Source organism: Argentina anserina, chromosome 3, assembly GCF_933775445.1.
Source record: "Argentina anserina chromosome 3, drPotAnse1.1, whole genome shotgun sequence".
Classification (NCBI taxonomy): Eukaryota; Viridiplantae; Streptophyta; class Magnoliopsida; order Rosales; family Rosaceae; genus Argentina; species Argentina anserina.
In genome coordinates, this window is record NC_065874.1 from 31,354,749 (window position 1) to 31,378,299 (window position 23,551).

Sequence of the window (23,551 nt, forward strand, 5' to 3'; positions counted from 1 at the left end):
TTTCAAGATCGGACTTAATATTAAGCTCAAACTCGGCTCATTTAACTTTACGAGCTTGAGCTGAAAAGACTAAAAGCGAATCAAACACGAGCGGCTCGAGCCTACTTACAACCTTATAGCTAAATACTATTTTTATCAATCTCCACTATTACAATTGGAAGCGTGAGTTTTGTGTTAACAGTTTCACCAATAAATTGTTGATATGAGCACTTTGTGTGACGTTCTTAACATGTTTTTACCTTCATTTGTACTTTTCTTAGCCCTTATTGTTGTACAATTGAGTCATTAAGTCGTAGTAAGAGTTTTGGGCGGTATTGGATGCATTTTTGTGCTTACATGAGTTAAAAACGCAGAATTGGTCTAGAGTCCTAGTTTGAGTATGAATCCTTGTAGGACTAGGAAACCTAGTTTGATTAGGAGTCTTCATCTTTCTACGTTTTGGGCGCATTGACGATATTTTGAGAGTCATTCTTGCACTAAGAATCCTTGTTAGACTAGAAAACGTATCATTTGGGAGAGTCTTACTTGATCTGAAACTCTTTTTGCGAAACTTTCCTAAATGAACTTTCATGTTCTAGTAACTTTCTTGTTCTAGTAAGCTTCCTTTTTGCAAATTAGAAACTTTCTTAATCTAGATGAGTTCATATATTACATGTGTCTTTTTAAGACAACAATTATCTAGATTATGACATAATTTTTTAAACTAATTATCTCTTACTTATGATTTTATTTTCAGATTGGAATTAAGAGATAATACTAGAGAAAATAAATGAGAGTCTTACCTACATGGAAAATTACTCACATCTTGGGAAATATGGGGAGTATAACAAGGAGAAGCCATGCACATGGAGTCATATCATCAACAAGTCATGCAACAATTAAATAGAATAGATAATTAGAGAAAAATAGATGGAGCCAAGTCATGCAACAATTAAATAGAAGATGATCATTAAGGGAATAAAGCATGACATGATTTAAGAGATTAAAGCATGAATCTTTGCCGTGGGAAGAAGAAAAGAATAAGGAAGAAATAAATGTGAAGATTAATTAAGTGAAAATAAGAGAGATGTAGCCAAGTCATGCAACAATTAAATAGAAGATGATCATTAAGGGAATAAAGCATGACATTATAATAGGAAGGAAAAGGCAACATCAAAGAAAGAAACCAAACTGTGCATCCTATATATACACGGCTTCAACTCATCTCCATATCACTTCTCCTTTGCATTCAAGAGCCAAAATACTACCTCAAACATTCTTCACCAAAACAGCAATTCGTTCTCCCTCATATACCAATTCCATCTCCACCGAAATCACTATTGAAGATACACCTTCAAGATTCCTACAACGTGTAATTCTCGCAACTCATCTCCATGAGTTTGTTCATTTTTTATTTTCTACAATACTTTGTCTATGAAAATTGTAGTATGATGTTTGTGTGGGATTATTGTTTTGTATTAAGAATCAAAATTTTCATATTGTTTTATTAGATTTTTGGATCTTTGCCGAATTGATGTTTCCTATAATTAATGAGTTTGTATTTCTATTGTTGTGTTCTAATCATCTTTCTCATACTTTTAGATAATTTTCAGATATGTGCATATGAATTTAGTACTTGGATGCAGTCCCTAAGATTATGTTTGAATGCTAGATTCATCAACCATATTGACACAAATCAAATCATGTCCTAAGTAGGTTCGGTTTGTGTTGATTAAAAGTGGTAAAAATTCTGGAAATTTGAGTGTGAAACCATGGTGGGTGACGCCATACATGAAACATGTCTCCAACAAAGATTTAGTGCTTAAATGTAATCTTGTTTGATTTATACTAGTGTTATTGAATTCAATTGCATGCAAATTTAGATGAGGCTCTAAGTCAGTCTAAATGTTAATTGAAATCTTGCATGATTAGATGATCCCCTAAGGCTCTAATTGTATTGGTGTCTAAAACGTATGTAATTGGTTGAATTAGAATGCATGTAGGTTCGAACTTGTAATTATGTGGTGTAATGGTTAATTTGGTTTAAGTGTGTTAAAGAGAAGTCGATCATGTAAATAGTAATTTAGGTTTTATTTTAGTAGTTAATAATCAATCTCAAACCCCCCATTATTTGTTAACACTAAAAGTTTAGAGTTCCCTTCAATTCCCTAGATTGAACGATCCCTGCTTATTTTATACTAACGATGACATTTTACAGGGTTTATTATATACGTTTTAATTAATGTTCTATCAATTGTTATTCTCCAAATGCCTATTATTAAGACAAAAATAGGGGGAGATGAAAAGTATTGGTAACGGTTAATATTGTGAATGATAAAAAAAACTTGGAGACATGGGACAACATAGAGATGTTTCAATGATAATTGTCCATTATATGCAGTGTTGATTAGCAATTCCTTTGTTCGATTTTTTATGGATTTAATATAAAAAAAAGTCATGAAATTAGAAAACAATAAAGCAAGATTTCAAAATTAGAAAAAAAAATCTGTTTTTAAAACCTTTAAATCGTTGCCCTTCAAATTCATGATATTTACAAATTGCCATTGCTGAGTTTAACAAATCTGCAACCCAACTCTTTTTTTTCAAAAAAAAAAAACGCAACTCTCGAGCGGAGGAAAGTCGTATTCCCTTGTCGACCAGCTTCTCTCTCTCTCCGCTCTCTTCAAGATTGACCCCGAGCTCGATCTCCGCGGGACTCACCACCTTCTCTGATCTTCAATTCTGTCTTTCTCTCTCATCCTTCGCTGATCTCCCCAGGCAGACCTCGCCGGACTAACCACTTTCAGCACATAGATCTAGACCTCCGACTGACTCCAATCATCACTTTCAGACCCTGAGACCTATCTCTTAGTTAGAGTCTTTGCGCAGCGACAAGCTCAGCGTTGACGGAAGACGATGGCGACTTCAAGCTACGCTGGAATCAAGTCTCGAGACAAAACCCTCGGATCTGCCCAAATTTTATTCCTTCTTTACTTACTGATTCCTCCACAATCAAAAACCTCACCTCTATCTTCTTTCTCCTTGGTTGATTGGTAAGTTGGAGATTGACGACATGTAGTTTCTATGGTTTTGTGGTGGGATCTATGGAAGTGCGATTGGGTAGGCGATGTTGGAGTAGCAAGGTTCTGGCTTCAAGGTCTGGGAAGACATATGAGTTTAGATTTGGCTGTGGGATTCATATTCGGGTAGGAGCTTACGGCGAGAAAAGACCGGAGGTTGATGGAATTGCAGTTTTTTGAGGCTTTGAGCAATCAAAGAAGATGATGTTGATGACATGGGTGCCCATAACAGTTTTTTCTTCTTCTTGTTACAAGAGTCACATAAAACAAAGTGATAAGTAATGCGACAGGGGTTGTGACAGCTAGTGTGACATGGTGTGTAATAGTTAGTGTGACAGTGGGTATGACAATGGGTGTAACAGGAGTTGTGACAGGTAGTGTGACATGGGGTGTGATAGCGGGTGTGATAGGTAATGTGACAGTTAGTGTGTCAAGTAGTGTGATAAGAAGTGTGACAGTGGGTGTGACAATTAATGTGATAAGTAGTATAACAGTGAGTGTGACTGTTAGTGTGATAATTAATGTGACAATGGGTGTGACATGGGGTGTGATAGGTAGTGTAACAAGTAGAGTGACAGGGGGTGTGACAATTAGTGTGATATGTAGTGTGACAGTTAGTTTGATAGGTAATGTGACATCGGGTGTGACATGTCGAGAGTAAATGTCTAAATATGCGAAATGATGTTAAAATTCAAAGGCAATTGGTAATAGTATGCTCATAATGAAAAAAAATAACTAGAGTAAGAGAGCATTGAGCTCCGATTTCAGTAGAATAGCTTGGAGCACTACTATGGAATGTGGCAACCCCTTACGGTTGTTGCGCCTTGTACGGTGGTTGGTTCGAAGTGGGTATGATATCAAATTAAAGAGGGGATATAGATTTTTCTAATGGTATCAACCACACTCAAATCTATCGTCAGACGACAAAGTTATGGCCGAAACTGGAAGAATGAAAAATAAGAAGATGATGAAGAAGAAGAAAAAAAGAAGCAAAACAGTCCGGAAAAATTTAAAAAGTGACTATAGTCTAATTTTGTTGACTATTTTCTAATTTATAGTCAATTGAGATGATATTTTTATAATTGAGAAATAAGTGGTGACATTTTTTCTAATTTATGATGGAAGTTGGTACTATTTTATAATTTGCCCTTTTTTATTTGTTAATATTATATGTCTCTTCTTTAAAAAGAAAAAAAAATCAAATCTACAGCATATGTGTTGAGATTATCAAATTCACTATGTAATAAAAATTAGTTAGTACAAAGAGAAAAACGACTTGATATTTATTCTATCTATCGTGTGCTATGTTATGGTTTCCTCATGTAGTGGTCGTTGACCAAATATCCAAAACCATGGTTGTGGCCATAAAATCCCTCTCTCGGTGGATTCCTTTATTGGGTTAGAGGGATCTCTTTGCTTTCTCTCCTTTTTGAGTTTATAGATGCCAAGTTTGGTGGTGGAATTGACGATTAGCTTCGCTTTTGGAAGTGCCCAATTCTCGCTGCATTGGATCGCCATGGAGTCTATCATTCTGGCTTGGCTTATGGCGAGCCCGATTGGTTTTGGCCTTTGAGCGATGGTGGTGATATTGAGTTAAGGTCGGGCATGTTGATAACAGGGGTTTGGCGACCTAGTCTAAGGTCAGTGATTTTTGTGATCTCTTGATATGTGGAGGAGCTTGTTGGGATTTGAATCCCGTTGTGGTCAAATTTGGTAAAGGCGGCCGAGGAAGAGACCGTCATCGGTAGTGACTTGGGGATGCTGTGGCTCCTGGGTGGTTCCTAATTGCTAGGGTTTTCAACTTCTTGGATTATTGGTTAGGTTTGGCTTGAAGGGCTTCTTTGGGCTCCTCAAGTTATGAAGGCTGAAATAACCATTTGGTTGGATTTGGTTTATAAAGCCCACAACAAAGTGTAATTTTGAGTGGACTCAGTGGAGGGTATTCTTGATTAATTTAGTTGCATCTTTTTTATTTATCTTATAAATATTTTAAGACTACCGAAATAAAGTTGTTATAAACGGTCTTTAGAATCTGAATGTGCATTTGTTTATTTGGAGTCTCGAAGCAGTTAGGTACTGAACTCACGAGAGAGAGTTACTTTTTATATCAACTGTTCACTGAGTATTAAATCGGATTGACATTTCTACTAAAAAAATTTATCAGATGCTAGTATTTAGCCAAGTGAATGACTCAAAACTGTTGGTTGGATATGCTCCCCGGATGAGAAACCTAAACAAAATGAAGTCCTTGGGAGTTTTAGCGAATCTCAAAGGTTCAAAGCAAGCCGATTTCAATATCACAACTGAGACGATACACTGACCTAAAGTTGAAGACTTGGTCTTTCTGGAAAAGCTGAAGAATGATGTGGAAATCTTCTTCTTGTTGCAGCGGCGGCACAAGAGGTCACCCATTTCCTTATACTACCACTCTTGTTGTTTTCATCAACAATTGCAACAGTGTTACATACTCGACCCTCAAAGCCACCAAATTCTACACCAACCCATCGACAAAAGCTTGTTAGAGACTCTCACCCACCGTCTGTGCCCCGTGTCAAAGATCTTCAACATGCCTCGCATGTGTTCGATGAAATGCTTCAAAGAAAACATATGCCTTCGGTTGTCCGTTTCAATCAGATATTGAGTCAAGTTACCCGATTCAAACAGTATTCCGCTGTCATCACCATGAGTAAACAAATGCTTCTGTATGGAATCCGTCCTAATGTTTACACTCTTTCCATTATTATGAATTGCTTTTGCCATTTAAATTTGATGGGGTTTAGCTTGTCTGTGTTTGGACAATTTCTTAAATTGGGTCTTCAACCGACACATACAACACTCTGATCAACAGCTTTGTTCTCAAGAATAGAATTCCAGAGGCAGCATGGATTTTCAGCAAAATGCTGCAGGGAGGTCATTGTGTGCCTGACGTGGTTACTTTCAACACACTGGTGGAGGGACTGCGCAAGAGGGGTGACAACAGTGCAGCTCTTCAATTGCTCAGGAAGATGGAAGAAAAAGGTTGTATGCCTGACTTGGTTTCGTATAACACAATCATTGACAGCGACTCACTAGTTGTTGATGCACTAAACCTCGTCTCAGAATTCATTAGTAGGGGCATTGCGCCAGATGTTATGACTTACTCCTCTTTGATTCAAGCAATTTGCAATGCAGGTCAATGGGAAGAAGCTACTAGACTGTTGAATGAAATTGCGAGTATAAACATCTTTCCAGATGTACACCTTCAATATCTTGGTTGATGGACTTTGTAAGGACGGGATGGTGGTGAAAGCCAAAAATATGGTTGAAATAATGATACGAAAATGTACTGAGCCTGATGTGATTACCTACAATTCACTAATAGATGGTTATTGTCTGCGAGGCGAAATGGATGAAGCAAGAGAATTCTTCGATCTTATGCTCAGAAAAGGCCTCATGGTTAATGTTCGTAGTTGTAATATATTGATAAATGGATACTGCAAGCGTAAAAAACTTGATCAGGCCAAGGAGGTTCTTCAGGAAATGGTTTGTTTGAAACTTGTTCCCAATACAATTACTTACAATACTCTCATCGACGATTTTTATAAAGCGGGGAGGGTGCAAGAAGCAGAAAAGTTATTCTCTGGGATGATAAGTTCTGGGTGACTTCCAAATCTTCAAACTTATGCCATTTTGCTTGATGGCCTATGTAACAATAACCAACTTTCAACGGCAGTGGAACTGCTTGGAGAGATGGAAGAGAACAAGTTGGAACCAAATATTGTAATTTACACCATCATCATTGAAGGTCTGCAAAGTTGGACAACCTGAATCCGCAACGGATATCTTCTCTAGTTTGTCATCAAAAGGAGTTCAGCCTAGTGTGAGGTCATATACTGTGATGACTGATGATTGATGGGCTCTATAATATAGGCCTATTGGTTTAAGCGGAAGAGTTTCTTAGAGAAATGGGAGCCAAAGGCTGTTCTCCAAATGAGTGTACATATAACACTATTATCCGAGGATTTATCAATAGCAACAAGATATCAAGGGATGTGGGACTTATTGATGAAATGAGAGGTATGGGGTTCCCTGCAGATGCATCAACTATGAAATTAGTAATTGATTGTTGTCTGAAAATAAAGTAGATCCAGCTTTATTGTCATTTTTCAAAGGTTCATTAACTAAATCCAATAGTTGAACAGAAGTTTCGAGGCATTGTTTTCCATTTGTGTAATGCAATTGCTTGTTATCAGTTCGAATTTGAGTGGGGCGTTGAATTTTGGTTGGGTTTTGATATATATGAATGGAAAGGACCAAAGTTTGATTTCAAATCAATTGCTATGGTGTTGGTTTACTAGTGATGTATGCGTTTGTACTGTTCTATTCTTTTGCTGCAACGAGGTTTGGAATTTTGCTACTGATGTATAAACTTAAGTTGGAAATATATTATTACTGATTTATATTAATTAGGAGATAGGGATCTAAAAACAATCTCTGGTTTCCTTGGAAGTCATTTGGGTGAATTTAAACTATAGTAAAAGAATTTAGAATCGATTGCTATGGCCTATGGTAGTGACTGATTATGTCTCAGTTTGGCCCTGAGATTTGCATAGTTTATGAGTTTAAATTCTCAAATATTATGACTAAGATGTTTGGTGAATATAAATTGTAAGTGATTATAAGTGAATTTCACGCACACCAATGCAAAATTTAAAAGCCAGAATTCGGTGTTTATGATTATGGAAGTTGAGATTATTTTTGTCTATTAACTTATTACCCTCATCTTTCTCTCCATTACTGTCATCTCTATTTAATTTCAAGTTTTTTGTAATACCACATTTTTATATCAATATTCACCAAACACTTCAAGTACTCACAATTGATTATTCTCACAATACAGATGTAGCTGATTATTCTCACAGCCCAATTAAAACTGATTATTAAAAAACTCACATCAGGCCCAAACTCGCCCTATGATATCTTGTTGTTTGAATAAATCTGAAAGCATTCATCGTTTGTTATAGTGTTGTTGCGGTAAATTTGGCTCTAATGATATTAGTACGTGGTTGCCTTAATTGTAAGAATAAGAAACTTCTCATATGTAAAATGAGCTCTGGTTTCATTTTGTTGAATCATTTGGGTAAAAGTGTGAAGACAGCCATTACCAAATCACCAATAATACAAAACTTTCCAATTTCGTAAAGTTAAATTCGTTATGTTTGTTGTTTAAGGGTAATTTTTCTCGTCCTTGTCGGCACCATTGCGGATCTCATCGCCGGAATCCTCCATTGTTGACGTTGGTGACTATATGGCAGCGTCCTTAGGGTCGTCTTTTCATAGAGTTCTCCCTTTCGATCTAAACATACCAACGCCAAAAGGATGTACATATTGAATTCTCCGGCAACAAAGTCGGTCAGAGTGGAAGGTAGGCTACAACCAGTTGGGAGCATCGTCTTTTTAGGCAACCGACTTAAACATCTTTGACAAGGTGCATCGAATGGAATCAATTATTTATAGGGTGGTTTTTTTTTGACAGTCACGGTTCCCCATAGGCTTTCTAGACCCAAGAGACTAATCCGTCGGCCCATGTAAAATGGTCCAACCCCGCATTGCAGCAGGGCGCCTAACCATTTTTACTGGCTTCGTGAGTTGAACCAAGACCGGGGAGCAAATACCGACAAGGTAAGACCAGTACATCAACTTTCAATGGTTATATGGTGGTGTTAAATGACTTCTTAGTCTACACAATTAATTATTTATATGTAATATATAATACATACTTAATTAAGTTGACCAAAATACCCTCATATTGTACCCCAACATCTTCTTTCTTCCCTTTTATTTTCCTAGGTTAGAAACCCAGATTGAGTTTCAACGCAAGCATGGAACTGATTGAAGCAACCCCGTATATGATTATACCCAATACAACTAGGTATAAAAAGGAAAACATGAGTTAAAAGGGTGCCACAATGAGATAGTGATGATAACATGACATCATCCATTCAACTGTGCAATAAACCTAACCTAGGTTTCAAAAACTCAAGATTTACTCCCACGAAAGTTCCCCTACAAAAAATCAACATCAACCCACCCTCTTATAGTCTTATGAGGTAGAGAAGCAAACTTTGCTTATGAGGTGGTAAGTTTTGACAATATAGAAAAGCAAACGTTGGTGCTAATGCAAATTTATAGAGAAGCAAACTTTGACAATATAAATAACATAATGTGTTATGTCTCCGAACTGTCACCTTAGAGTGGCCTTTTAGTGCAGAATGTCATGTTAGAATGTATAGATTTAGTTTTGGCTTCTGTTGATGTTATTCCGGGACATCACTTCAAATTGTATTCTTTGGTTTTATTAATGTCAACAATATGAAGGCTATAGTTCTACCCCTTTTGTTTTCCAATAATAAAATGTGCTTGAACTCATTTCAACGAATTGAGTTGAAACTCACCCTCTAAGAAGCCTTGATCTTCTTATCTTCTTGCTCAATGGGCTAGGCCGGCAAGTGCTAGGGTGAAAGACCCGGGCCGACTCATTTTTTACTTTTTCTTTTTGTTCGATTATGCGGTGTAGTTTTTATTTGTGATTTTCATTTTCATGAATCACTTATAAAGTATATACGTCTTATTTATACGATAATTGCATGCCATATTTATAAATGCAAAAATTAACCGGAGGTGAGGATAGATACTCAAATATAAGTACGGAGGCTTGAACTTGTGAGTGTGCTTTACTTGATACATCACCCTAACATTTTGTTAGTGATTTTTTTTAATGTAAGTTTTGATCTAATGAAAATCATAAGAAAAAAAAAGCTAAAAAGGATTGAATGATAATCTTTACAATCAGCCACTCTCACAATCCCACGTGTCGTGAATCAAACACTTTCACAGTCCAGCCCACTCTGTATCTGCTCGCAGTCAATCCCCACACTCTACTCCCCCAACCCTAAAACCCATTCCTCATATAAATCTTTGCCTCTCCGCCGTTTCTCCCCTCTGTCTCTTCGCTCATCTCACCTCCTCCTAATCTTGGGTTTCTCCTTCTCTCTGCAACCATGGTACCTCTCTCTCTCTCTCTCTCTCTCTCTCTCTCTCATCAAGATCTATCTTCTGTTATCTGACTCTTGTTTTATGTTGTTGTTGATTTCAGGCGAGAGGTTTGAAGAAGCATCTGAAGAGGCTCAATGCCCCAAAGCATTGGATGCTCGACAAGCTCGGCGGTGCTTTTGTAAGTCGAACCCTAAAACCCTTAATTCCCAGATGATTAATTTTCCGTAAAGCTTTAATCTTTGGTCTCATTTTGGTTTGGGTTGGTTGTAATATGATCTGGGTGTGCTTCAAAATCTGTGCTTTCTATAGGCTCCCAAACCATCATCAGGGCCACACAAGTCGAGGGAGTGTCTTCCACTGATCATCATTTTGAGGAACAGGTTGAAGTATGCTCTCACATACCGTGAGGTCATTGCTATTCTCATGCAGCGTCATGTTTTAGTTGATGGCAAGGTCAGGACTGATAAGACCTACCCTGCAGGCTTCATGGGTATGCCCACTTCTATCTCCAGTTCATGTTTATTCGTTTATTTGGCAAAATAGTCTTTATGTGATTTTATCGTAGGTTGTTGAGTGATGCAATAAAATTAGAGTTGGGTTCTGTGAAGTTTGAGATATTATTGTGTTTGATTAGAAATTTAGAATGGTACTGAGACGTGTTGTATTGTGTCTGTCTCAGATGTTGTGTCCATCCCAAAAACCAATGAGAATTTCCGTCTGCTGTATGACACCAAGGGTCGTTTCCGTCTCCATTCAATCAGGGATGAGGAGGCAAAGGTATGTTTTTTGCTGATTATATGTCTTTGTTTGGTGTTGTTGCAATGCGGTTATGTTTTGACTCTTGATACTTGATTTTGTATTTGGTGAATGCTGTAGTATACTTTGAGAGATGTACTTGTGTGATACTTGATTTGTTAGCTTCTTGATATGTAATCGTAATATGAAACGTGATGCACGGTGACAACCCTTCTGAAATGAAATTACACATTGAACTGCATTGTTAGTTTCATTAGGTTTGATATTTTGTTTTTCTCAAGTTCAGTGTAACATGTGACAAGTAGGCTATTATTTGGAGTCTGGTTTCTTCTGTCTGGCATGGAGTAATTGTCTTGTTTATTTTTCCTGTGCACTTCTGGTTAGATTATTGACTACTTTGTGTTATCAATTTTGTGCGCAGTTCAAGCTCTGCAAGGTTCGATCTGTGCAGTTTGGGCAGAAGAACATCCCATATATCAACACTTATGATGGGAGAACTATCCGCTACCCAGACCCACTTATCAAGGCCAATGATACTATCAAGTTGGACTTAGAGACCAACAAGGTCATTGACTTCATAAAGTTTGATGTTGGAAATGTTGTCATGGTGACTGGTGGAAGGAATAGGGGACGTGTCGGAGTCATCAAGAACAGGGAGAAGCACAAGGGAAGCTTTGAGACCATCCATGTTCAGGATGCTTCTGGTCATGAGTTTGCCACCCGTCTTGGCAATGTGTTCACCATCGGCAAGGGTACAAAGCCTTGGGTGTCACTTCCCAAGGGCAAGGGTATCAAGCTCACCATCATTGAAGAAGCAAGGAAGCGACAAGCAGCACAACAAACTGCTACTGCCTAAACAATATGGTGGCAACTACAGAGTGTTGTTCCTATAGTTTAGACAGTACTTAGTTTGAATCAGTTAAGAAGTTGGTCTGTTATCAGCTTATGCGCTCAGGATTTGATTTTCATTTTTCAGTCCTGCTTTATGGATTACTTTTTAAGTTGGAACACTGACGTGAATTTTATAATGTTTTGCACTTGAGCGAGATGTGTATTGAACCATTTTTAATTACCATGCCCTTTTAAATTATACAAATATTAGCAGTTTTATTGTTTTCCTTTAATGAAGGTTGAATTTTCCTGCAATGCATGCTCCTGGGCAGTAGTTTATCTGTTTGCTGTTAAGGCCCAGTGTTTCTTTGGAAATTGATGCAACAGCTGATTAGACGTGTAGAACTGTCGATCATGCGCCAACCCTTCTCGTTGCTCATCATGCGAACCCCAGCAATGTGCCAATTTTAATGAGTATCTGATCAAAGTTCCAAACGCTACCAAAATTCAAAGACAAGATTTCAAAAAGAAATTGTTTTCACGTGTTATTTAACATTCTTTAATCTTGAATATCTATTGTGAGAAGTTACCATGTCCGGGACAGTTTAGAAGCTGACAATTTGTTCTACATCCTCTCCGATTGTCAATCATTCACTCCCTTTTGATTCTAGTTCAATTGCGGACATGATACGACGGATGAAGGTAATGTGCAGTGGAATTTCAGTGCCATGAGTCGATCCTTCATTAATTGCTTTTAACTGCTTGGTGGCACAATTGTGCCCAGTTCGTAAATGGTTGTTACTAAAACACATGTTGCAACTTCGTTTACAGTACCAAATTGAAAATGTAATTTAATTAAGTTATAGTTTTGATTCCATTTGTTGTAGATTCACTAGATTGAGTGTATGCCAATTCTACTGCATTTCTGCAACTTATGCTGATCCACTGATACAAATCCATTGACCAACGAAGATAGCACTGCAATTAAGGTTGGGGTTGATTGCGAAGAATTCATCAGAACTCAAATCGAACGCCTCCATGATATCAGTGCATTGATTTGTAGGTTTTATCCCATAAACAGTGTCACACTCTAGCTTGCCATTCCCATCTGCACCATTTTAAACAAAGCTTGCTCATAAGACATGCATAGCCAAATTAATATCGATCAGCAATTAAAAGTGGTCTCCTATTTGGGGATTTCTCTAATTTTCTACCGTTGATCACTTTGATCTATTGTGTTTAGTAACATAGTTTGTATTGTCCGGCTTTTCCAAAGTTGATTTGATCTAGCTTATTTAATAACTTGTTTAGGGAATCATATCTTCCAATGTGGGCAGGCTTTAGCCGCTCTAAATATTTGCCTGCAGCCGCATTCCAATCACAATGTACATATCCGAACAACATCATATTTGGATCCAGATTTTAATGTATTTCCACTGGGGGGAGATGTACTTAGAAGAAACTACAAGGAAAAAAAAGAAGGCATGGTGAGTAGTCTCACTAAATTCATCATCAAACCTCAGAAAGTTACAAGTAAAATGAAATTTTCTCATAAGAAAGAAAGTTGGGAAAGATTATACAATATAATGAGTACAGTACCCTAAGCTTCCATGCCTTTAATTTCTGCATGTTGTCCATACACACACATACAGCCTATCTTGAACCGTGTCTACAAAACTGAAATATGCATACCTCCACTTTTTCTTAAGCACCAGAGAGCCAAATACTCCCCAAAATCCAACTATGAACCCAAGAACAACGAATATATGAAGCCATGGAACTTGATCACTTTCATTATCACTCCCAACATCATCTCGGCTGTTAGGGTCCTTGTCTTCGATCGTTCGGCATTTGTTCAAGAGTGGAGCGCCACAAAGATTTGTGTTCCCTTCAAATGCAGAAGAATTGAAGCTTTGGAGCTGGGTGTTTGTTGGTATTGAACCTTCCAGATTATTGTATGACACATTCAAGAAGTTCAGGAAAGTAAGCTTTGTAATTGATGATGGGATTTTTCCGGACAAATGATTCATGGAGAGATCTAAGTGCTCCAAGCTCTTCAGATTACATACTTGGTCTGGAATGTTGCCCGTCATTTTATTGTTGCCAAGGTCCAGGTAGTGGAGAAGCTGTAATTGACCAATCTCAATAGGGATGCTCCCACTAATGGTATTATTTCTTATGCTTATACCTAGAGGAAAGTAGGACCATTTGTATTGTAAAACTGATGTACCCTGGACTGAGTAGAGAGGTAATTCAAGATCATCACCACCATCTACTTGAACTGCAGCTCCTTTGGATACCAACCTTGGCAGTCTACAAAGTTCCATGGGAAACTCACCTGAGAGGAGGTTGGATGACAAGTCGATAGAATAGAGTCTTGGAAGATTCCCCAACCAACTAGGAATTGACCCTGTTAATCTATTGTTTCCAATATACAAGAGCTCTAGCCTTTTGAGCTTAGAAAAATATGTAGGTATATGACCACTGAGCTCACAATCGACGAGAGATAAAAATCGAAGGTTTTGGAACCCATCAGAATCACCCATGCCAAGATAATCTGGCATTTCCTCGCCTACAAAGCTACCTGGAAAGGCAAGGAAGACTAGGCTTTTGCAATGCATCAGTAGCGTCATTGCCCCTGTGATATTGGTCAATCTATTGTGACCAAGGGACAAGAACGACAATGATTTCAACGACCGAATATCAGGATGTATTTCTCCCTCTAGCTTGTTATAGCTTATCCGAATTGCTTTCAGGGACTTGCATGAGTAAAGGCTTCTCGGAATGACACCGGTGAGGTTATTTGTCCCCAGATCCAGTTTGGTAAGCTGACTAAGTTGGGAAAAGTTAAGCACCGAAATGTTTCCTTCTAAATTGTTGTATGCCAAATTCAACTCTATGAGGTTGGTACAATTCATCAAAGATGAGGGCAAAGAACCATTTAGATGGTTGAAATGAAGGAACAATAGTTTCAATTTGGAGAGCCTACCTATAGTAACAGGGAGCATGCTAGTGAATCCATTAGTGTTAAGGTCCAGGGAGGTAAGAGTGGTGAGGTTGGCGATTCTTTCACTGATATCTCCATACAGTGAATTATGAGGTAATGAAATTTCTTCCAGCTTGGAGGCATTATAGATATCATTTGGGAGTACTCCTGAGAGGTTATTATGACCAGCACGAAAAATTCGAAGTTTCGAACACTTTCCTATCCCACCAGAAATGCTACCATTGAAACTGTTGGAGGAAAAGTCCAATAGTTGTATGGAGGGAATTGAATGAAGACAAATAGAGGATGGGATGGAACCTGAGAAGGTGTTGTTACTGATATTAAAACTTGTCAAATTCAAAGCTTCTTGGAAGAATGAAGATGGGACTAAACCATGGAAGTGGTTGCTGGACAAATCCAGTATCCGCATTCTACTGGATAGTAAGGAAAATGGTAGCTCTCCAACAAGAATGTTATAGCTCAAATCTAAGATTTCAAGCCGACTCAAATATGGAAAGAATCCGGCTTGATCAAATGAACCATAAAGTGAATTGTGGGAGAGATTGAGGAGGGTGAGATGTGTAAGATTGCCTAGTGAAGAAGAGGAGAAAAAACCTTCTTTGAGTTTGAGCCCTTTGAAGGGAAGCGATATATGTTTAACTCGTGCAGCTGAATCACAAGTGATGCCTTCCCATTTGCAGCAATCACTGGAAGACCAATTCAATTGAGACGAGGACATATTAAAAGAGGACCAAAGAGAGTCTCGATCTATTTTTTTGCATGCAGGGGTTGCAGAAATGAGAGTAGCTGAAATAAAGAAAATGAAGAAGATGCAATAACTCTTCTGTTTTCCATTATACTGCTCTGCCATGGTGCTCATTGGAGGGAAGTACTAATCGTGTGTCTATAAATTGCTTTGATTAATCCGTGTATATATAGACAGAGTTGGTTCCCTAAGAATTGAATCTGATCACGGCGGATTGCAGAGTTGGTCATTTCCAAAAATATGATATAAGGTATCAGATATTTGATTTAAGGTTTTCTCAGATTTGTTCTGTTGGTTTATATATGTAAATACAAACGTGCAAATTATACCTGTTGACTGAGTTGGCAGGTAAGGTATATGCAGTAATTGGAAGCACCTGATGTAGAAAAACAAAGACAAGCAATTTTCTCTGCTTAATTTCTGATTGTATTGATGGAAAATAATGTGATACAAGTACACAAAGAGCTAACAACTATCCACTCTTACACAACATGCTTTGGTGAAGCATTAGGTAAACCAAAGTACTAGGCCTCATCATTTAGTCCGTGGATCCGATAAGTCCGTAGAGTCCCGCAAGCCCGATGGATTTTACCCGGCCCAGCCCACAAGAGAACCTGCCAAAGCCCGCTTCCGTGGGTAGAGAGCCGGACTTAGTTTAACGGTGTAAAACTTGTCCCGGCCTGTAAAAACTCGTCAAATAATAAAATATTATACATACATATTCTTTTAGGTTTAGAATAAAACTATTACATTATAAAGCGACTCTATGAATGAAATTTTTCTGAATCGATCGACACTAGCCGATATGATCGGTATATATATTTAGTGACCCTGTACAAATTTTATCTAATTCAGACCTCGTCTAACTGTCGGAATTTCCGATAAACCGAAAACACCACTAATATGTCCTAAGAGAGAACCCATTACCAAGATGCGAACGCTGAAAACCATTTACATATCTAAAATCATCGGATTTTTTTCACTGATCGTGCGCGGTCGCACCTAGAAAACCCATTTGGCAAAGTTTCGGTCAATGAGAGTTTTATAATGTTAAAACACCTCTTTTTTGGTTAACTTTAGGTACGGACGGTCAAACCTTGTCTAAAACGGATGAAATTTTTACGGGATCCCTAAATATATTTATTGATCACATCAGCTGATGTTGATCAACCATATTTCGAACTTAAGTTGTTGATCGCCAAAATGTCCACTAATGTATCATAACCTTTATATTAGGTTTAGAATAAAACTAACGCATTATGAAACGACTATATGAAGGAAACTTATTGGGATCGATCGATACCAGATGATGTGATTGGTGTAGATATTTAGTGATCATGTAAAAATTTCATCCAATTCGAATTTCATTTGACAGTCGGAATTTCTGGTAAGCCAAAAACACCACTAATATGCCCTAAGGGATGACCCATTACCAAGATGCGAAAACCAAAAGCCCTTTGCATATTTGAAATCACTTGATTTTTGTCACCGATCGTGCGCGATCGCAGTGAGTAAACCAATTTGGCAAAGTCCCGGTTAATGAGATTTTAATATGTCAAAATGTCTCTTTTTTGGTTTACCGTAGGTACGAACGGTCAAACCATGTCCAAAATGAACGAAATTTTTACAGGATCCCTAAATATATATACCGATCACATCTTCTGGTGTTGATCGACCATATTTCGAACTGGAGTTGTTGATCGCCGAAGTGTCCACTAATGTATCATAATCTTTATATTAAGTTTGGAATAAAACTATCGCATTATGAAGCGCTATATGAAGGAAACTTCTCAAGATTGATCGACACTAGCAGATGTGATCGACACATATATTTAGTAACCCTGTAAAAATTTATCCAATTCAGACTTTGTTTGACCATCGGAATTTTCGTTAAATCAAAAACACCACTAATATGCCATAAGGGAAGACCCATTACCAAGATGCAAACACTGAAAGCCGTTTGCATATCTGAAAATACCTATTTTTTGTCACCGATCATGCGCGGTCGCACCCAGGAAACCCATTTGGCAAAGCCCCGGTCAATGAGGGTTTTAATGTGTTTATAAGAAAACTATCGCATTATGAAGCGACTATATGAAGGAAACTTCTTGAGATCGATCGACACCAGCCGTTGTAATCAGTATATATATTTAGTGAACCTGTAAAATTTTTATCCAATTTAGACCTCGTTTGACCATCAGAATTTCCGGTAAATCAAAAACACCACTAATATGCCTAAGCGAGGATACATTATCAAGATGCGAATGCCGAAAATTGTTTTTATTTTTGAAATCACCTAATTTTTGTCACCGATCGTGCGCGGTCGCACCAAGGAAACCTAGTTGGCAAAGCCCCGGTCAATGGGGTTTTAATATGTCAAATTGTCAAAGCATCTATTTTTTTGTTGACCGTAGGTACTGATAGTCAAACCATGTCCAAAATTGACGAAATTTTTACAAGATCCCTAAGTATATATATCGATCACATCTATTAGTGTCGATCGACAATATTTCGAAACTATAATTTATTTGTGATTTTTTTTAGAAATGTTTTCTAAGAATTCTTTTATTATTTCAAACCCTTAAATAAAAGTATTATGTTTTTTTTTCTAATACAAGTCCGCAAGGCCTGGCCCATAAAAGCCTGCAAGACCTGGCCCACAAAAGCCTACAAGGCTCGTTTTAGATGAGCGGGCTTGAATCTTCATATTTGTAAAAATACCAGACCAGACACTTATCTAAAAGTACTAAGGGCTTGCCCGTTGATGAGCCCTAAACCAAACAACCAAACTAGCATGGATGCTATAGTAATTGATGCAGAATAGTCAATCTAAGCCAATATCCACAATTAGCTCCATGAAATCAGGGATAATAGATCTTGTATCACATGCCTCAATAACCTTGAACATCACATGCTTCAATACGGGTTAAGATATTATACATCAATGTATGCTATACATCTCACAGTTGACGGTTGACAACGGTTTTTATTTTTCTAACCCCACTCATAAAACAATATCAACCGTTGGATATGAAATATATAACATACATTGATGTATAATAAAATTTTCGCTTCAATAGCTGATTGTTCAATTCGTATAAAGTCTTACTTAGAATTGGAAGAATACTCCAAGAAGAGGGCAGACAACTTATCGAGGATTGTAATTAAAACTTTGAACCTTCTACATTTTCAACTCTTTCCACCAATTGACATGCATGTTTGGGATTCGATAGACCTCGACGTCTTTGACTACTAGCTCCTCATTTAGTGGCTGCTGTATTGCCCCTAGCCTTCTACAAGAATGGAAGTGTTGTAGTTGTACGTACGCAGAAACCAGTGGCTGCTGTATAACCCCTTCTACAAGGAATTGTCAAGGATGACGTCAGTGCTATATTGGATTATTTCTAATTTGGTTTCCTTAATATTTCTTTTTTAGTTTCATTAATGGTTTTAATTAATGAATCATCTGAGTTTCTTTGTTTCTCTAGTTCTTATTGAGTCTCTGAGAGGGAATCTTTTTTAAGGTTCTTCAATGGCTAGCTACTACATATTTCACGATCAGAATCTCATTCGTTTGTACTCACTTTTTAGAATTCTTGATATAAATCAAAATTTAGTGTACGTAATTGCCGTGCGCACATATGATCTTATAAAGCAAAGATAAATGTAACGTATCTTATCTAGGGCCGAACCTAAGATTTTGAGACATGAGGCGAGTTTTTGAAATGGTACCCTCTAAAACGAACTCCATTTTTATACTGAATAGCATACATGTATTGAATACCATATATATAGATAGCATATTCCAAACGTCTCTCTAATAAAAAAAATTATCTCTTGTATTTAGATATATGTACAATCCATGCAAATTGGACACACTAGTACATACCTAGAGCTTGTAGCCTTGTAATACACAATTGATCAGAATATATATATATATATATATATATATATATATATATATATATATAGTCCCTATCCAGAGTGAAGTTTCATTTTGAAATTACAGAATGAAATTCCAATTTTTACACATTTTTTGGTCAAATTTTTTCACCATAAGCGATTCAATATTTAGGTATGCTATTCAAGATCATCTCTACAAAATTTCATCTAATTCGGACATCGTTAAGGTATTGAAATTAGATTAAATCAATGAATGAATTAAAACTGTTTAACGTAAACCGTTCGTGTAAATCTCAATTTTGAAAGCTCAAATCATTGTCAAATTGGATGAAACTTTGTAGAGATGATCTTGAATAACATACCTAAATATTAAATCGGTTATGGTGAAAAAATTTGACCGAAAAGTGTGCCAAAATTGGAACTTCACTGTAATTTCAGAGTGAAGCTTTACTCTGGATAGAGACTGTATATATATATATATATATATATATATATATATATATCTCTTTAGATTTTTTTTTGATAACATCTCCTTAAATATTTTTTTTAATGCAAAAAACAGTTTTATTAGACCTAATTAAAAGTTAGAATGGTATTATCACAAACTCCAAACCAAGACATCAAGGTATTAACAACAAAAATAGTCATGCATCTATCTAGCAAGTCACATTCCCTGGTGATATTGTGCTGTCTTGGTGCCCGTAAGTCCCTTTGTGCCTGAAGCGGTTGCCTCTTAGGCCTCCCCTCATGTCCGGGCCTAAAATAATCCCATAGCCTCCTTATCGATCATTAATTATATGTATACTGCACAATCTTCTGCAAGTTTATACTAAATTAAAGAGCTACAAAAGTAAGCTCGAGACGGCATAGGAATCACAAATAGTCAAATAACATGAAACTAAATTAAGAACATTACACTGCGAGTGTTTTAATTTGTTCTTCTTACAAAGACTAATTTATTAGATTGCAGCTGCCAGCCAGTTGGTCCCTTAATTGATTCAATAGGTGTTCCAACTTCCAAGTATTCTCTAGTCTCTACATTGACGTCGTCTTTGAGTCTTTGACTACTTGCAGAGTGCCAAGGTCTTTCCTTGGTTGTGGTCGAGTCGTCTATATATGTATGCCCAATTGCCTTATTTACGAGGATGACACTGCCTGTACATATATGCAAAAATATCATTTCCAAATTAATTGGTTTTCTTCATTTTGTGTGTTTTGAATTATGTTTAGCTTTAGTGTCATGATCGATTCATCTTTTTCTTCTGGGGTCTAATAATTGTCATGAACTCATGATCGATTGATCTGAGTAATTCCTACGTACTTGGTCCCTTGGAGAGGGAATCTTCTAAGGTTTTACACTATTAACTTTGACGATCACTCTTTGAGTCTTTGGCCACGTCACATTTAGAGTTCTTGATATATCTTGATCAAACTTAGATTCGATCAATCTTAGTATCTTAATCTATTTTCCAGCATATGGATGAGTTCCCCAGTGGCATGAATCACGTCAACAAGAGATATCAGATATAAAAGTTTCAACTACTCTCATTTTTGACAAGTAGATGCATATGCAAATTGTCAAACACCTTACAGTTCATTTCTAAATAGACTTTGAAGAATTAGTAGAACTCCAATTGAAGAGTCGACGACTGAAGATTGCTACAGAAAGCAGCCCTCTATATTCCTTGGTGTTTGAATTGTTGTTCACAGACTTTTGCGGTCTAACTACCTCTTATAAGATAATGTATCTTTAACGTCTTAATTGATCGGACCTCGTACTTGGAGAGAGTCGTTCAAGGTTCTACACTGCTACCTTTCACAATCACTCTTTTTCCTCATTATTTTAGGAATTGTTGATATAAATGAGACTACAAGCTAGCTTTGGTGTAATTTGCCATATTGATACTGCTGTTGGTGGCTGATTAATGCACATGGGCAGAGTCCTTTGTTTGGACTAATTAAGAGCAAGATATAAAAAAAAAACCCAATGAATCAAGAAGCTGCATAGGAATGAGAACTACTGTAATAATATGAACAGGAAGTGTTTGAGAGAATGATATTTCCTTTTGTAATCTCAACTCAAGGTTGTAAGGCTATTAGGCTAGAAATGAATTTCACACTCCTGTTTCTGGAGATTATAGTGTCTAGTCTGTCTACTGATAAAAGTTTGTTTTCCCTTTAGAAGCTTAAGTTTTTAACTCTCCATGTAATCCATATAAAATGACAATTCGCACAAAGGAAAAGGAATGAACACCTTTTGACTGAATCACACAATTGATTGATATGTATCACAAAGGTTTATTAATCACGAGGAGCTATGTCGACATTAAACTAGCTATATAAGTAAGTACATTTTATTCGGTGATAGGTGTGACAGTTTTGTCAAAACAAGTTGTCGCAGTCTCGTATAGAACATGTCCATTGAAATTTGACAATGTGGTATACTGGTAATTGGTAAATAAAACCATCCGAAGTGATAACAGAACTGATCGATTATAGAAAATACGTAGAAGAGGCGAAACTAAAGCTAGTTCATCTCCTTTACAAGAAATAAAAGTGATATGAGGTTCACATCCAAAACTAATTAGTAACCGACTGAGTAGCCCAAATTTTTTTACAAACCGATTAGCAAAGCCTCATACTTCTAATGTAGCACAAGGTTCTGATTTTATGTCCCCATGTTGCATAATATTCTACTATCAGCTAATACCTATGACAATTTGCTAGAGTGATTTGCCCTTAAAGAAGTTATGAATTAGATCTAGATTTGAATGTTGTGAGCATAGATCTAGCCGTATATAGTGAGCTCGATGAAGTTGGAAATTTAAAGTTTGAATCCGATCTGGGAATGAAGTTGTATTAATTAGCTTTAATAGTTTTCCATATCAAATTTAAGATATGATAGTTGTGAAATTTGCACTTTGACAGTTGGATTTATCGAATTTAAGATTCCTAGATTTTCTCTCTTTTTACTCTCATTGACAAACAATAACAAAACAACCAAATACGGACCAAAAATATTAAAACATATAATTAAAAGGAAACAACCTATATTAACCCGAAACTGATCCGGCCCAAATCAAATAATCGGTGACCCGAATTTTTCGGTGGATCACATTACCAAAACAGTTGTCGGTGTTGTTTTTGCTTGAATTGATCAATCCAGGTCGAATGCAGGTTTGGGTCAAACCTAATCCGACCCACGCCCAGCCTTACTAATTTCTCATTGCTTTGGTTTATGTAAGGAAAATATTCACCCCGACTCACACAATTTTCTAGGCTCATCATTGGTTGTAGAGTGATTAGTGGCGAAATTAAAAATTAAGAATAGGTAAGGCTGGTTTTAGGCCAAAAATATTTTTTACAATAAAAACGAAATAACAAAAGAAAATTCAATAGAATATGAACTTATGAAGTAACGAGAGAGAGAGAGAGAGAGAGAGAGAGAGAGAGAGAGAGAGAGAGAGAGAGAGAGAGAGAGAGAGAATAGGGAAACAATATAAAGAAATATAGTATTTCCATTAGAATATAGAAGAAAATACTACAAGGTGAAAGAAGATAGCTAGGAAAGAATGAAATCTGGGAACAATGAGAAAGAAAAGAAATAAAAACAGGAACAAGAGGAAGGAAAAATGAAGAAGTGCGTGCTGGTCACTCAGTGATCTATTGGCTTTGCTTTAATTGTAGAGACCATGAGGTCCCGAGATTGACTGGCATCTAAAGCGTAACCAAAAAAAAATGAAGAAGAGAGGTGGTAGGAAGAGAGATATGAACTTAGGACCAGCCAAAAAAAAAAAAACTTAGGACCAGCCAAGCCAAGTACAAAATCAACTTGGCCGTCAGCCAACTAAGCCAACTCTAGTTTTGTTAGTATGCGGCACACTGATAGACTAAATTCAATAATTTTGGTTGGGCTATAGTCATGCGGTCATGCCAGCCCTTCGTACAGTTCCGCCGCTGTGTAGGTCTGCATCCTATACATCTAGTTGTGTTGAAGAACTAGTTAGGATGTTTGATAGTTGTGTACATTGAAGTGCTATGTTGAATGCTAGATTTTTTTTTAATTAAAATGAAAGTTATTGAAATTCATTTATAGCCACAATGCCTAGTTGTGTTGAAGAACTAGTTAGGATGTTTGATAGTTGTGTACATTGAAGTGCTATGTTGAATGCTAGATTTTTTTTTAATTAAATTGAAAGTTATTGAAATTCATTT

At 36.9% G+C, this 23,551-nt stretch overlaps 2 protein-coding genes and 1 pseudogene across 2 annotated transcripts; 2 read left to right on the forward strand and 1 right to left on the reverse strand.

The window, feature by feature from the left end:
• Window positions 1-5,298: 5,298 nt before the first annotated feature.
• LOC126787488 (putative pentatricopeptide repeat-containing protein At1g12700, mitochondrial) lies at window positions 5,299-7,236 on the forward strand (annotated as a pseudogene).
• A 2,776-nt stretch (window positions 7,237-10,012) lies between these two features.
• On the forward strand, window positions 10,013-11,958 carry LOC126785858 (40S ribosomal protein S4-3). Its single transcript, XM_050511522.1, has 5 exons — window positions 10,013-10,102; window positions 10,195-10,272; window positions 10,404-10,584; window positions 10,774-10,871; window positions 11,272-11,958. Exons 1-5 carry the CDS (start codon window positions 10,100-10,102, stop codon window positions 11,704-11,706), a joined length of 795 nt encoding a protein of 264 aa, XP_050367479.1. The 5' UTR covers window positions 10,013-10,099; the 3' UTR covers window positions 11,707-11,958.
• Window positions 11,959-13,297: 1,339 nt separating this feature from the next.
• LOC126787489 (receptor-like protein 3) lies at window positions 13,298-15,455 on the reverse strand. The gene is made up of 2 exons (XM_050513363.1): window positions 13,768-15,455; window positions 13,298-13,623 (listed from the first exon to the last, which is right to left on the reverse strand). Exons 1-2 carry the CDS (start codon window positions 15,404-15,406, stop codon window positions 13,298-13,300), a joined length of 1,965 nt encoding a protein of 654 aa, XP_050369320.1. The 5' UTR covers window positions 15,407-15,455.
• Between the last annotated feature and the right edge of the window lie 8,096 nt (window positions 15,456-23,551).